Here is a 14,297-nt window from a genome sequence, read left to right on the forward strand (position 1 = left end):
CAGAGTGGATGACATCCAGGTGAACCAACCACTTGTGAGTCTGAAATGATCTGCTGAGGTGGTCCGCTAAGGAGTTCTGGACTCCTGGGAGAAACGACGCCACCAGATGGATCGAGTGGGCTATACAGAATTCCCACAGATGAGTGGCCTCCTGGCAGAGGGGGGATGACTGGGCTCCCCCTTGTTTATTGATGTAAAACATGGCCGTTGTGTTGTCTGTGAGGACTGCAACACAACGGCCTTGAATGAGCTCTCGGAATGCCTGACACGCCAGGCGCACAGCTCTGAGCTCCCGTACCTTGATGTGCAGGATAACTCTACTGCCGACCATAGCCCCTGTATATGGAGGACCCCGAGGTGGGCTCCCCATCCCAGGGATGACGCATCCGTGACTAGGGACACAGAGGGCTGCGGGGTGTGAAATGGCACCCCTTCGCACACTGATTTAGGGTCCAGCCACCAGTCTAGAGAGGCTAATATTCCTGGCAGGACTGTAACCACCGTGCTCAAGCTGTCCCGACCTGGGCGGTATACTGTTGATAGCCAGGCTTAGAGTGGACATAGCTGCAGCCTGGCGTGCATAGTCACATATGTGCAAGAGGTGTGACAAAGTTCCTTCTCTACCTTGGTGGGTCTTGCACTTATTGGTGGATTTGCTCGCCTTGGAGCTTCACGGTAGCCCTCAGTTTGGCCATTTTCGTGGACCCACAGTCCAGGTCAACTCCTTTTGTGTCTGACTAGGAGTTGGGAGATTTGGGGGGAACCCGGGCCTGCCTTCTACTCCAGATTCCAGCCCAGGGCCCTGTGGAATACAGCTGTCTAGAGTGCCTCCTGGAACAGCTGTGCAACAGCTTCAACTCCGTCGGCTACTTCCCCATGGCCTCCTCCCAACACCTTCTTTATCCTCACCATAGGACCTTCCTCCTGGTGACTGATAATACTTGTACTCCTCAGTCCTCCAACAGTATGCGTTCTCACTCTCAGCTCCTAGTGCCTCTTGCTCCCAGCTCCTTACACGTGCACCACAAACTGAAGTGAGCTCCTTTTTTAAACCCAAGTGCCCTGATTAGCCTGCCTTAAGTGATTCTAGCAGCTTCTTGATTGGCTGCAGGTGCTCTAATCAGCCTGTCTGTCTTGTCTCCAGAAGGTTCCTGATTGTTCTGGAACCTTCCCTGTTACCTTACCCAGGGAAAAGGGACCTACTTAATCTGGGGCTAATATATCTGCCTTCTATTACTCTCCTGTAGCCATCTGGCCCGACCCTGTCACTGAGTCCATATGTCCCAGGAGGCATAGGCATGTTTTCACGGTCGAGGTTGGAAAGTTTTGCAGGCTGTGGACGATGTTCACCAGGGATTGGAAGCGTGTTTCCAGCAGAAGTGCTCAGGCTAGGCCTGAGTCTAAGACTGCTCCTATGAATTCTATCCTCTGGGTTGGTACCAGAGTAGATTTCATGACACTGAGCAGGAGGTCCAGTCGATTGAACATGTTCATGGTGAGCTGGACATGAGACTGCACCTGATCCCTGGAGCGGCCCCGAATAAGCCAGTCGTCGAGATATGGGAACACTTGGTCAATGAAAGGAGGCAGCCACAACAGTCATGCACTTGGTAAATACCCTGGGGGCCGTAGATAGGCCAAAAGGAAGGACGGTGAATTGAAAGTGCTATTGATTGGCGACCACAAAGTGAAAGAAGTGTCTGTGCACTGGGTAGATCGCAATGGGGATCCTTCATATCGAGGGCAGCGTACCAATCTCCAGGATCTAAGGAAGGAATAACGGTCCCTAGAGAGACCATGCGGAACTTCAACTTTACCATGAATTTGTTGAGTCCGCATAGGTCCAGGTGAGCCGAAGCCCGCCCTTGAGTTTGGGGATTAGGAAATAGTGGGAGTAAAAACCCCTGCCCTTTGACTCTCTTGGAACCTCCTCTATCACCCCCACAGCTAGGAGCGATTGAAGGGAGTAACCCCTTTCCACCGTGCGAAGGACCCAACCGTCTGATGTTATGTGAGACCATGAACGGAGGAAATGGGAGAGATGATCTTGGAAAGGCAGGGAACGGATCCTGAATGGAGACTGATCCTCCATCCTCGGGCGCACCTTCAAAAGTTCTGCTTAGGCCGACAGCTTGGGAGGGCCCTGGCCTTGGTTGGCTTGGTGGCCAGTTTGTCTTCTTCTACCACCTCGGCCACGTCTTTTAAAGAAGTCCTGTCTTGTCCGAGGGGGAGGGTAGGACCTCTGAGGCTGCGGTCTGAAGGGCCTTCTCTGCGTTACTGGGGTATGCATTCCCAGAGCACTCAGAATAGTTCTCGAGTCCTTCAGACTCTGCTGCCTTGAGTCTGTTTTGTCTGAGAATAGGCCCTGGCCATCAAAGGGTAGGTCCTGGAAGGTCTATTGCAACTCTGGTGATAAGCCAGAGACCTGCAGCCATGAGATGCGGCGCATGGCTATGCCTGAGGCCAGAGTCCTAGCCGCCAAGTCTGCTGTGTCCAGAGAGGCTTGCAGGGAGGTTCTGGCCACCTTCTTGCCCTTCTCCACTAGAGCCCCAAATTCCTCTCTGGACTCCTGTGGAACCAATTCTTTGAATTTCTCCATAGAGTGCCATGAATTATATTTGTATCTGCTCAGGAGTGCCTGCTGGTTGGCCACCCTGAGCTGCAAGCCTCCGGCTGAGTACACCTTGTTCCCAAACAAGTCTAGGCATCTAGTATCCTTTGATTTGGATGCTAGGGCCTGCTGACTGTGCCGTTCCTTCTCGTTGACCGAAGCCACAACAAGGGAACATGGTTGGGGGTGCATGTAGAGGTACTCGTACTTCTTTGAGGGGACAAAGTACTTCCTTTCCACCCTCTTGGCCGTAAGTGGAATAGAGGCTGGCGCTTCCCAGATTGTCTTGGCATTGGCCTGTATAGTCCGTATGACTGGGAAGGCCACCCTGGATGGTGCCTCCGCAGACAGAATGTCGACCACTGGGTCCTCTACCTCCACCACCTCTTCTATCTGGAGATTCATATTGCGCGCCTTCGTACGGAGCAGCTCCTGGTGGGCGCGAAGGTCCATAGGAGGAGGGCCCAAAACCATAGTCCCTGCCACTGCCTCATCAGGCGAGGACAAGGAAGATACCCCCGGGACTAAGGGATCCTGTGTGGGGTCCTCATGTGGAGGAACTTGTTGCCCAAGGTCTACAATGCTAGGGGCGTGGGCCTGTGTTGGTGCTGGAGCAGTCCCCTCAGAACCCTCGGGGGGCGAGGAGGGGGAAGACACAGTGGCCTCCGGTACTTGGGGCTCCGAAAGAACCCCTTGGGCCTGATGATATGCCCGGGGTCCAAAAAAGACCACTGTGGAGGTCCTTCGCCTGGGTCCTGGCCATCGTCCAGCCACTGTCCTGCACTATCCTTGCCCTGGTCCTGGGCGTTGTGGTCACCTTGTGAGCATGATGACGTGGAGGCGGAGCGAGATGGCCAAGGTGGTGCCGAATCCGTTGGCCTAGAGTCCCCCGGTGCTGTACGGTACCGTGGACCAGTGGCGAGATGTAGAACGGTACCGAGATGTCGATTGGTGCCTGCGGTCATATCGGTCCCGAGAGCCTGATCTGGATCTCGATGCTGACCTTCGATGACATCGGCGCCAGGATCAGCTCCAGGTCGAGCGCCGCTCTGACCAGTACCGGGAGCAGTGCCGAGAGTCCAATCGGTACCGGCTGTACCGTGATTCGGATCTTCACGAGCCGGAGCGGTGTCGCGAGTATGACTGGCACCGAGAACGGGATCGGTTCCAGGACTGCGAGTGATGCCGTGAAAGTTGCCGGGACCAAGATCGGGACCGGGACCAGTGCTGTCCTGCTTCACTTGGCAATGGCAGTCGTATCAGGGACGGTTTTCCTTTTGACGGCACCGCCCGCACTGGAGGTGCTGCTGGCTGTAGGGGAGTCGGCTCTGTGAGCGCGATCAAGTCCCGCGCTGTAAAGAAGGTCTCCAGCGTGGAGGGCAGCCTTAGCTTGACTGCGGTGTGCACCGGGGAGCTAACATTGGACTTGACGGCCCTTGTGGTGCCGGAGTCAATGGTGTAGGAGCCATTACTTGTCCTGTGCGCTCCAGCAATGGATACGGCTCTGGCTGAGGTGCAGGAAGTGTCGTTGGCTGTTCAACCGACAAAGAAGAGGCAGTCAGCACCTGCTTGGACTGCTGCTTCTTCTTCTGGCCCGGAGACAGGGACCGGCGCCGCGGTGGTGGAGGTGCCGGGGGGGCCTGACGTTGCGAGTCTTTAGCAGAGTCCAAATGCGGTGTCAGACCAGTTGGTGCTGCAGGGGCACTCTGCTCCGAAGACGACGCCCAGTCCCGAAGCGTGGAGGAAGGGACTGGGCTAAGTGCTGCCTCCATAAGGAGCTGCTTGAGTCTGAAGTCCCGCTCCTTTTTGGTCCTCGACTTGAAGGCTTTGCAAATGTGGCACTTGTCCGCTTGGTGGGATTCCCCCAGACACCTCAGACAAGAGTTGTGGGGGTCTCCCGTTGGCATTGGCTTCAGGCAAGCCAAGCAGGGTTTGAAGTCCAGAGACCCCGGCATGGGTCCTGGTACCGGGATGGGGGAGAGGGGAGAAGACCTCGCTCCACCCTCCTAAGTACACTAATCTAACTACACTAACTATAAACAACTATTAACAGGTACTAAGAGAGGTAGCTAGGGAGAGTGGCGATCAGTTACACTGTGCTCCACAGTTCCAACGACCGTCATGGGTGTTAAGAAGGAGCTGAGGGGGCGCTGGGTCATCTGGGCCGGCATCATGAAGGTGCCACTCCAGGGGGTGCCTCAGCTGACCCACTGAGTGTTGCTGGGGTAAAAATCTTCCGACGATCATGCACGCAGCATGCACGCACCTAATTGGAATCGATATGAGCAAGCACTCGAAGAAGAACTTACTATTTATTCTGGAAGCAACCACAATGTGCTAGGCACTTTCCACACACACAGGAAGATATAGTCCAGCCTGTTCCAAATAGTTTTCAATCTAGGAAACTCTTAAAAAATTATCTTAAATAGCTTTACCATAAATAACAATGGTATGATTTTAAGGTCTGATATCCTGGTACCTACAAGGCTAGAAGGAATCCTATTAGAGAACAGGCAGTCTCACTATTCCAAATGTATAAAGGTATAGCATCAAGGCACATGGGTGTAGGTAGGCATAGATCATGTATTTAACAGAGAAGAATATGAATATTTTGCATACCACATTTGCTCTGCTGACTAGCAGGGTGTTTGTTTTTTTTCTTCCTCTTCATGCCTTTCATTAAACACACTGCTAGATCTTTCATCCATTGTCAATACACTTTCTATTATGACAATCAGAGTGTTAGCAATGTTGTATCTACTTTGGAAACTTATGAATGTGTATGATAGGAAGAGGGTAACAGACTGGCCAAACTGCTAGCCATGAATCTGTTAAGGCACTGCAGGGTATGTATCAATGATAGTGTAATATATGTGTTGTATTACCAAAAGCACAAGACCACAACAAACACAAGACATGTACCAGTGGATTAATAGGTTACAGTGCACTGAATATATTTATGTACACCTAATGATATGTTCTCTGCAGCAGTACACAAACCTTCTCAGAAACAGTAAACAAGTTTTGTCTTTAGAACAGAGGTGGATTTACAGTGAAACACAGGGTGCCCTGGCCTGGGGCCCCACAACGATGGGGGCCCCAGGTCTGGGCAGCTGTGGGGGCAGAAGCTTGGTCCTGTCAGCTTCTGGAGCTCCTGCTGCAGGCTCTGCCCGCACTGGCAGCCAAGCTCCCCTCCCCCGAGCGTGCCGCGTTCCCATCCCTCCCCTTCCCAGCGCTTCCCCTGCCGCCAAACAGCGGTTTGCCGGCGCACCTGGAAGGAGGGGGAGGAGCGGGGCTGCAGCGCACTTGGGGGAGGAGGCGGGGGTGGGGCTTTGGGGAAGGGGGTGGAATCGGGGCAGGGCGAAGCAAAGGCGGGGCCTCCACAGTCCCTCTATACATACCACCCCCCGCCCCCAGCCCTCTGCTGTGAGCCGCTCAGGACAAGGGGCTGGGAGCACCCCCATGACTCCAGCCCACACCCCGAGCCCTGACTACTGCACCCCCTCAAATCCCCCCATGACCCCAGCCCTGACTCCTGCACCCCCACACATACCCAGCCCCGCCATACCCCATGTCCTGACTCCTGCACCCCCACAGAACCCCACCCCCACCCTGAGCCCCAACGGGAGCTCCTGCACCCCCCCACATTCCCACCTGCACTCCTTGCACCAAATGGGAGCTGCCCCAAGCGCTCCACACCCCAACCTCCTGCCCCAAGCCTGAGCCCGCTCCCTCACCCTAACTCCTGGACAGACCCTGCACCCCAACCCCCAATCTGCTCCTGCACCCTAACTCCTCCCAAACCCTGCACCCCCAGCGCTGAGTCCCCTCCCACCCTATGTCCTTACCAGACCCTGCACCCCAATGTTTTTTTACTTTTTTTTTTATAAAGCGCTCTTATCCCAAGCGCTTTGCAATCGTTAGCTAACAGTACAAACAATATTTGGAAAGATCATTAAGTGGTCCGCCGAGAATCCAGTGATTTTCAAGTGGTCTGTGGAAAAATAAGATAGACTACAAGGTACCTCACTTTATTTTCATTTACTTGCTATTACTTATAGGACGAGGATGAAGAAAAAAAGTATGAAAAGCGGGGGTGGGAGGGAGATAAGAGAGAATGTTCTTTTTCTTGGCTGGGTCCCAAGGAGGGGACCCAAAAATGAAGCTGAGCACAGGACTCCACTAACTCTAAATCCGCCACTGCTTTAGAAAACAATGTTGAAGAGGCATAATTTCTTTGGCAGAGTCAATGTCATAGGGAGCACACTCTGACTCGTTCAGAGAATACACACAAGAACCTTTTGAACATTTCCAATGGAAAATGAAAATTCCCAGCAGGAACAGAGATAATAAAAAAACAGATTACTCACGATGACTGGGAAGCTTTCCTTCTCAGCAAATAGTCCACAACATCTGGGTCAGTCTCTAACAAACTAATTAGCACTTCATTCTGAAGGTCAGGGGGAACCTACAATGAAATCAACATTAAGAAGTTAGTTGCAGAAGAATAAGCTACAGTGTATTTTAATTTTTTATTATGCCCATTTTAAAACACTAGACTTGAGCATGAAAATAAAATTGTGCACAATTATGTAAAATACTGTGTATACATAAGTTGATATAATAACTATGCATATACACACTCATACATAACAGAAAGATATGTACAACACAGATGTATATAGGACTAAAAACCACCTTGTATGTCAGTGTTAAGTGACCACTATCAAGTATCCCATTGGTTTCCAGTACAGGTCTGGACAACACCTAGGGATTTCAAAGGAACTCCTTGTGGTTGTACAGCTCCAAAGCTCTGATTTAAAGAACTCACATTTCCACTGAAAAAGCCAGTGGAGCTTATAAAATCCCAAACTAAATAACTAGATTTCTTTTCTTTTAGAACCTGGAAAACTAAATGTGAAATTCTACGCTGAAAGGACAGAGTATTCTAGAATGTTTTTCTTATACTGTTCCAAATCCCCTTTTGTCTAGAAATTAGGGTGTGGTTGTTGTATCTCCACACTTGTCCAGGCTCACTCTCGCTCTCTTTCTCTCTCTCGCATGCATGCATGCATGCCATCTACAAAGCAACATTCTCTAGATGCAGTTCTAGGTCCATAAATCATTTCAAGGCCTCTTCTGTGACATTGTGTATTTGATCCAATTCACCTTTGAATCCCTATTTGGGACACTTAGGTTTGGATGTTCTTACCACAGTCACACAAAGGGGAGTCTTTGATTTTCCACTTCTGCATCAAGTGGCTGCGTCTTCTATGGTTTGTTTGGATGCGGTTCAGTGTGGTCCAAATTCTGCATGGCAGGTCAAAACCAGGAGGGCGGATCGTTGGATCAGTAGTAATGTGGTTGTTTAGAATGGTGGATGAGGTGCAGACACTTTGCCATTCCCTGGCCAGATCCAGAGACATGAGGTGAGCATATGGTCCATAGTGGTGTTTTTCAATTTCAGGCATTGTTAGGGTAATGTTATCCATAACCGTCTGGAGGGGAAGTGCTGGGTAATCTTTGGCAGGTTTAAGTTCTCGTGCTATGGCTATATCTCAGTGGATAGCTGGAGAGTCAACATTTGCTAATAGAGGTAGCCACAGTAGAGGTGTTGATTTTAATGTTCTCATGATGATTAGAATGATCCGATTCAGCTGCTTACCCACAAGATGGGTACGGCAGCTTCTTGCCCACCTGATGCACAGTATTCTGCAACTGAGTACAGCAGGGCCAAGACCAATGTTCATAGCACTGGGGCAGTTGATCCCCCACTTGTTCCGGCTAACTTTGGAATAATGTTGATGCGAGTCTTCACTTTAGAAAGGCTATTTTTTGAGGAAGTCATGAAAGGTCAAGAATGATACTGAGATAGACTGGCTTTGGGTCATAATGCAGTTTCATAACAAAACTCGACAGAGTGTTTTGTGCAATTCTGTTGTCTATGTGGAAAGCAGAGACTACTGATTTGCCTGAATTTAGTCTCAGATGCCACTTTTGGAAGTACTCCTCCATGATCTTAATGTCAGATGTAAGGGTCACTTCAAGTTCTTTACAGATATGGGGCAGTGCAAATCATCAGTGTATGCAAACTTCTACGCTATTGTTTCAGGCATACTGCTTGTGTATACATTAAAGAGCGTTGCAGCATGTACAGAACCTTGTGGTAGCCCATTTGACCTATGAGGTATATGAGCATCCTTCAGTTGCTAAGCATGCAGTTTAGCAGCCTGTGAATCCGCATGCAGCGGATCACTTTGGCCAATTTCAGTAACAGACTTTCCTTCCAGGCGGTGTCAAATGCTGCTGACTGATGGATGACGGCAGGACCAGTCTTGAGTTTCGCTGGAATCTTACCTTGATGTTTGTAGTGAGGGCCAGGACTTGGTTGCAGCACATTCTCTGCAGTCGAAAACCAGCTTGCTTCTTGGGTAGGCTGGCATCAAGTGGGCTCGATTCTGTTCAGTTATCCAATTACTTAATTTCAATGGGAGCTGCCGAGTGCTAAGTACTTTTGAAAATCAGGCCATTTATTTAGGAGCCTAAATCAGGATTATCAAAGGGGCCTAAGGTAATTAGGTGTCCAATTTCCACAGAATCCTGATTTACGCTCCTAAATAAATGGCCTGATTTTCAAAAGTACTTAGCACTCAGGGACACAAGTGCCACAGGGCAAAAGTGGGACTTAAGTGGTGCGTAGGCCTTGGAAATTGTGCACCTAACTCTGCCTTAGGTCTTTGAAAATCTCAGACTTTAAGTGTCCATTTTGTTATACAGTATCTTTTGGGTGCCTTTAATACAACTAAGAAAAGGAGTACTTGTGGCACCTTAGAGACTAACAAATTTATTTGAGCATAAGCTTTCATGAGCTACAGCTCACTTCATCGGATGCATTCAGTGGAAAATGCATCTGATGAAGTGAGCTGTAGCTCACGAAACCTTATGCTCAAATAAATTTGTTAGTTGCTAAGGTGCCACAAGTACTCCTTTCCTTTTTGCGAATACAGACTAACACGGCTGCTACTCTGAAACCTTTAATACAACTGACCATGAAGTGCTGCTGGAACTGCCACAGTTGTTAGCAGAGAGAGCTAAGAGTTGTTTTGGAATGGCTCTTGTTGAAATGATACACAGGATAATATTGTGAGCTGGCTTATCTGCCCACAAGGTCCTCCTACATGCAGTGCCATATGGCTCTCTTCTCTCCTTCTCTTCTGTTCAGCATTTGCAGGGGCAGATAGGGTGAGGATCTGAATATTTCTGTCTCATGTTTGTGAATGATAGCTGACTGTCTCTCCATTTCACCAGGGTAATTGTTGACCATCTTACGCAGAACATAACTAAGACTGTGGCTTGGATGACTGTGAGCTAGGTGACAGTCTATCTGGTCAAGACTGAGATTACAGAATTATAAAAACATAGAGCTGGAAAGAACCTTATATTGCCCCTGCACTGAGGCAAGACCAAGTAAACTTAGACCCCCTCTCACAGGTGTTTGTCCAAACTGTTCTTAAATCTCCAATGACAGGGACTCCATAACCTCCCTTGGAAGCCTATTCCAGAGCTTAACTCCCCTTCCAGTTAGAAAGATTTTCCTAATATCTAATTTAAATCTCCCTTTCTGAAGCCCATTACTTCTTGTCCTCCCTTCAGTGGACATGGGGAACAACTGATCATGGTCACCTTTATAACAGCTCTTAACATATCTGTTATCAGATCCGCACCTGCCCCCTCCCCCCGTCTTCTTTTCTCAAAACCAAGCATGCCTGGTATTTTTAACTGCTCCTCATAGGTCAGGGTTTCTAAACCTTTTATTACTTTTGTTGCTCTCCTCTGGACTATCTCCACTTTATCCACATCTTTCCTAAAGGCTTTTTACCCTTTAAGGCTAGTTAAGAGGCTGTGCCATCTTCTTTTGGGCTTGGACCTCGCCAGAGAGATCTATGACCTGTCCCCTCCCACCTGAATTACTGCAAAACACTCTACATGGAGCTAAACCTTAACACCACTTGGCAACTTCAACTGCTGCAGAATAGGACAACTTGTCTTGAGGCGATAGCAAGGGGTCGCTCACTGGGAGCATGTTGCACTAGTACTCGAGGAGCTGCACTGGCTGCCAGTGTGTTTTCCAGGTGCAATTTAACATACTGAAGTTTTATCTACCAAACGTTAAATGGGTTGGGTCCAAATTACATCAGAGAAGTCATCGCTCCCCAATGCTTTAACAGAGAAATCATCTGAGGAACCTGAACTAACCATGTCTGGTTTGTTTGTGATGGGTGGATCAGGAAGCAAAACAGTCTCGGGGGACGTCTACATTGCAATGAAAGCCCGGTAGCTGGCCTGTGCTAGTGGACTTGGGTTCGCGGAGCTTGGGCTAAAGGATTGTGAATTGTGGTGTAGACATTCAGACTCAGGCTGGAGCCTTGGCTCTAGGACCCGGCAGGGGTTTGGGGTGTCCCAGAGTTCAGATTGCACCCCATGCCTGAACATCTACATCTCTATTAAACAGTCCCTTAACCCTAGCCCTGCAAGCCCAAGTCAGCTGGCATGGGCCAGCTCTGGGTGTCAAATTGCAGTGTAAACATATCCTCAGTAAATGACACCGTCTGTTTCTGGCCTCAGTTTGTCAGAGTTGTCAAACGATGTTCAGGTCAAGCTGCACATTACATTTGTTCTCCCAGGCATTTACTGGGAAATACGAATAGGATTCCTAATAGATTCCTTGGGGATGAGAGGCTGTTTGGTGAAGTATTTGGAGAGACATCATTTGTATTTCTTTGGACTATGTAGTAATTATCATAAAACTTTAATATTTACAAATGCACTCAAGGCACAAAATGGGCACAAGCTTGAATAACAAAGGAAATAATTGAAAATAAATAAATGCTCATTAATTAAAATAGATATAAAATCTCTATGTTAATTGTGCATGTCCATGCACAATTTTCTCTTTTGCTTACATTTTGGGTATTTGTTTATCAGTCCTTAAATAATCAACCTTCTTTCTACAGGACTGCCTTTTTGGAATCCTACTACTATAACCTAGCCTTGTGATCTCTCAATTTATGTGGCCTTTGTGAACAATGGATTCGGTTCTAAAGAAAATTTGAAGGGAAAGCAGAGTTTGCTTCCTCCTGCATACTACATTGAGAAAGTAACATCAAGTTGCTACTCATAAAAGTATTCAGTAAACAGGACTTTGGCCAAAATAAAAAAAAGTTTAAAGTGTCAACATTTTCCCTTACAAATATAAAACTAAACAACTCCCTGAAAACTCTAATAGATTTAGCGGGGGGGAGGGGGGAATCTATAAAATGAAAACAGCCGGCTACATAATGTATGTAGAATTTTTAATAGGGTGAATGAAGCAACTTAAGCCTTGATCCTGCAACTGGATTTAGGCTCGTGGACGTCTCATAACAGCCAAGTTTTGTTTTGCTTCTTGTATAACATTTTATGTAAATGTAACTAATTTGCCAACAAGTGAATGATTTGCACACAACCTGCTGAGGGTAGGTCATAGAGCTGCACAAAACCTGGCAGTGGTGGTGGGAATGCACAGAGATGGAAACTGTGGGGTTGCTGGGGCTGTGGATAATGCTGGTGGCTGCTGGGAGGTAGGTGGGTGCTACGGTTCCGGGAAGGCAGGGTACTGTCAGAATAGAAGATACATGGTAGTAGGAGCCCTTCAGGTAACTAGGGATGGTGTAACTGAGGACGCATGGAGCTGTTATGAGGTCTCATCTTGTGCTGTCTCCCAGCTGCTCATTCCTGACTTAGATCTAGCAGGAGGATCATGGAACTGGCCAGTGGGAACGGGACAGGGGGAAAGGGGAGTGTGCCTGCAGGCGAGAGTCATGCAAAGCCACTTGCGGGCCTCCACTTAGGAGCTGGACCTGCTGCTGGCCGCTTCACCCTGGCTGCACCCCTGACCAGGAGCCGCCGTAGGTAAGTCCATGCCCCAACCCCATGTCCCAATCCCCTACCCCAGCCCTGAGCCCACCCCCCCAACCTGGAACCCCTTTCTGCACCCCAAACCCCTCATCCCCTGCCCCACCCCAGAACCTGCACCCCAGACCAGAGCCTGACCCCCTCCTGCATCCCAACCCCCTGCCCCAGCCCAGAGCCCCCTCCCACACCCTGAACCCCTCAGTCCCAGCCCCACCCCGCAGCCCTCACCCCCACATCCCAACCCTCTGCCCCAGCCCTGAGCCCCTCCCACACCCCAAACCCCTCATCCCCAGCTCTGTTAAGTCATGGGCATCAACAAATTTCTTCAGTTGGGTCCCCAGAAAAAAAGTTTGAAAACCACTGCCATGGAGAAATGGTGCCTGGCTACTTGCTCAGTAAGTGCCATAGTGGCCTCTAGCAATGAAAAGCTCTAGCTCACGGCAGCTGAGCTAGATGTGCGAGAATTCACCTGAGATGCAGGAATGCATAACGGGTGTGCTAAAAGCATAACACTTGGCAGCTTGGACTCCTGCACCCATGCAGAACTCCAATGGAGACAATGGGGCACGATGTGGGTCTATGAGTCCACCTACTGGGATCCATTTGCATGACTGGGGTCTTAGTTAGGGGTCTAGAGATCAGCAGTCTTTTATAGGACCCTATCCTATATAATTGCACCTCTAAATTCCACCGTAATCAAAGGGAATTTGGGAACCAAAATAAATGCACAATTGAGCCCGAAATGGTGGTAAGAATATCTCTACTATAGTAAATTCACTTTAAATTGCTGGTATTAATCTGAATTGCTAGAATCTATTTTAGAAATCTATGCAGTTCATAATTATCTGGGTTCCTTCTGACAAACAGAATCTTTTTGACCTAGAAATAACTCAAAACCATTCTGAAGTCTGTGGTCTGGGCCAAATATCACATTGTTTCTATTATTTCACAAACCTTGCTCCACTCTCAACGCTGAAGCCAGTCATAGTGTTAGAAAAAACAAAACAAACCAAAAAAATCACCCTGGCAGTAATGTACTCTATGTTAATACTGTGGCTGCATGCTCTAGTCCAGCTGTTTCTCAATTTGAAAGTAGTATAAATGTCAAACAATAATTATAAACAGCAGTCCTGGCATTCCCCCACTCCCTGGGGTTTGGCTAACAATTTGCTGCTGCCTGATTGGGAATCATCAGAGTTCTGCTACAAATAAATGTTCAGCTCGGTTCCCAGCAACCCATCAACTTTGCAAAGGATGCAGTGTGCTAATTTCACAGAGAACAAAAAAACATTTAATTGAACCCCAATAATGACATTAACAAGATGAATATAGACCCAGGGTGCTCCTATGAAACAATAAATACAAGAAGTTTGACACTACTGTACTTAAAAACAACTACTGACATGAAACGTAGTTTCATTCCTGAAAACAGGCAGAATAAAACAACAACCCACCCTGTGTGTTAAACCCTGGGAAGAGCAAAATCTCCAGAGATGCTTGTGTGCTGTACATTTCTGAATATTTCAAACCAATATACTTTAGTCATAAAAAGATCATTTTGTTAGATATAGTTTTCCCTTGCATCCAGCTATTCATTTAGTCTGGCATTCAGATGCACAGACTTTAATCTCACTCCAAAAACTGAAAAGCTACTCCAGAAAACAAAAGAAAATTATTTCTGTTTTCCCTGCACTGAGTTTAACCTTCAGATAAAAATGCTAGCACTGAAGAG

At 48.3% G+C, this 14,297-nt stretch overlaps 1 protein-coding gene across 3 annotated transcripts in view; it reads right to left on the minus strand.

Annotated features, from left to right (window-relative positions):
- ARHGAP6 (Rho GTPase activating protein 6) overlaps nucleotides 1–14,297 on the minus strand; it is a 516,937-nt gene that overhangs the window by 19,867 nt on the left and 482,773 nt on the right. For all 3 annotated transcript variants that reach the window (XM_038375009.2, XM_038375033.2, XM_038375042.2), the window contains exon 10: nucleotides 6,982–7,079. In XM_038375009.2, coding sequence (XP_038230937.1) covers nucleotides 6,982–7,079 — 98 coding nt within the window. The remainder of the gene's footprint in view (nucleotides 1–6,981; nucleotides 7,080–14,297) is intronic.

This window comes from Dermochelys coriacea, chromosome 1 (genome assembly GCF_009764565.3).
Source record: "Dermochelys coriacea isolate rDerCor1 chromosome 1, rDerCor1.pri.v4, whole genome shotgun sequence".
Classification (NCBI taxonomy): Eukaryota; Metazoa; Chordata; order Testudines; family Dermochelyidae; genus Dermochelys; species Dermochelys coriacea.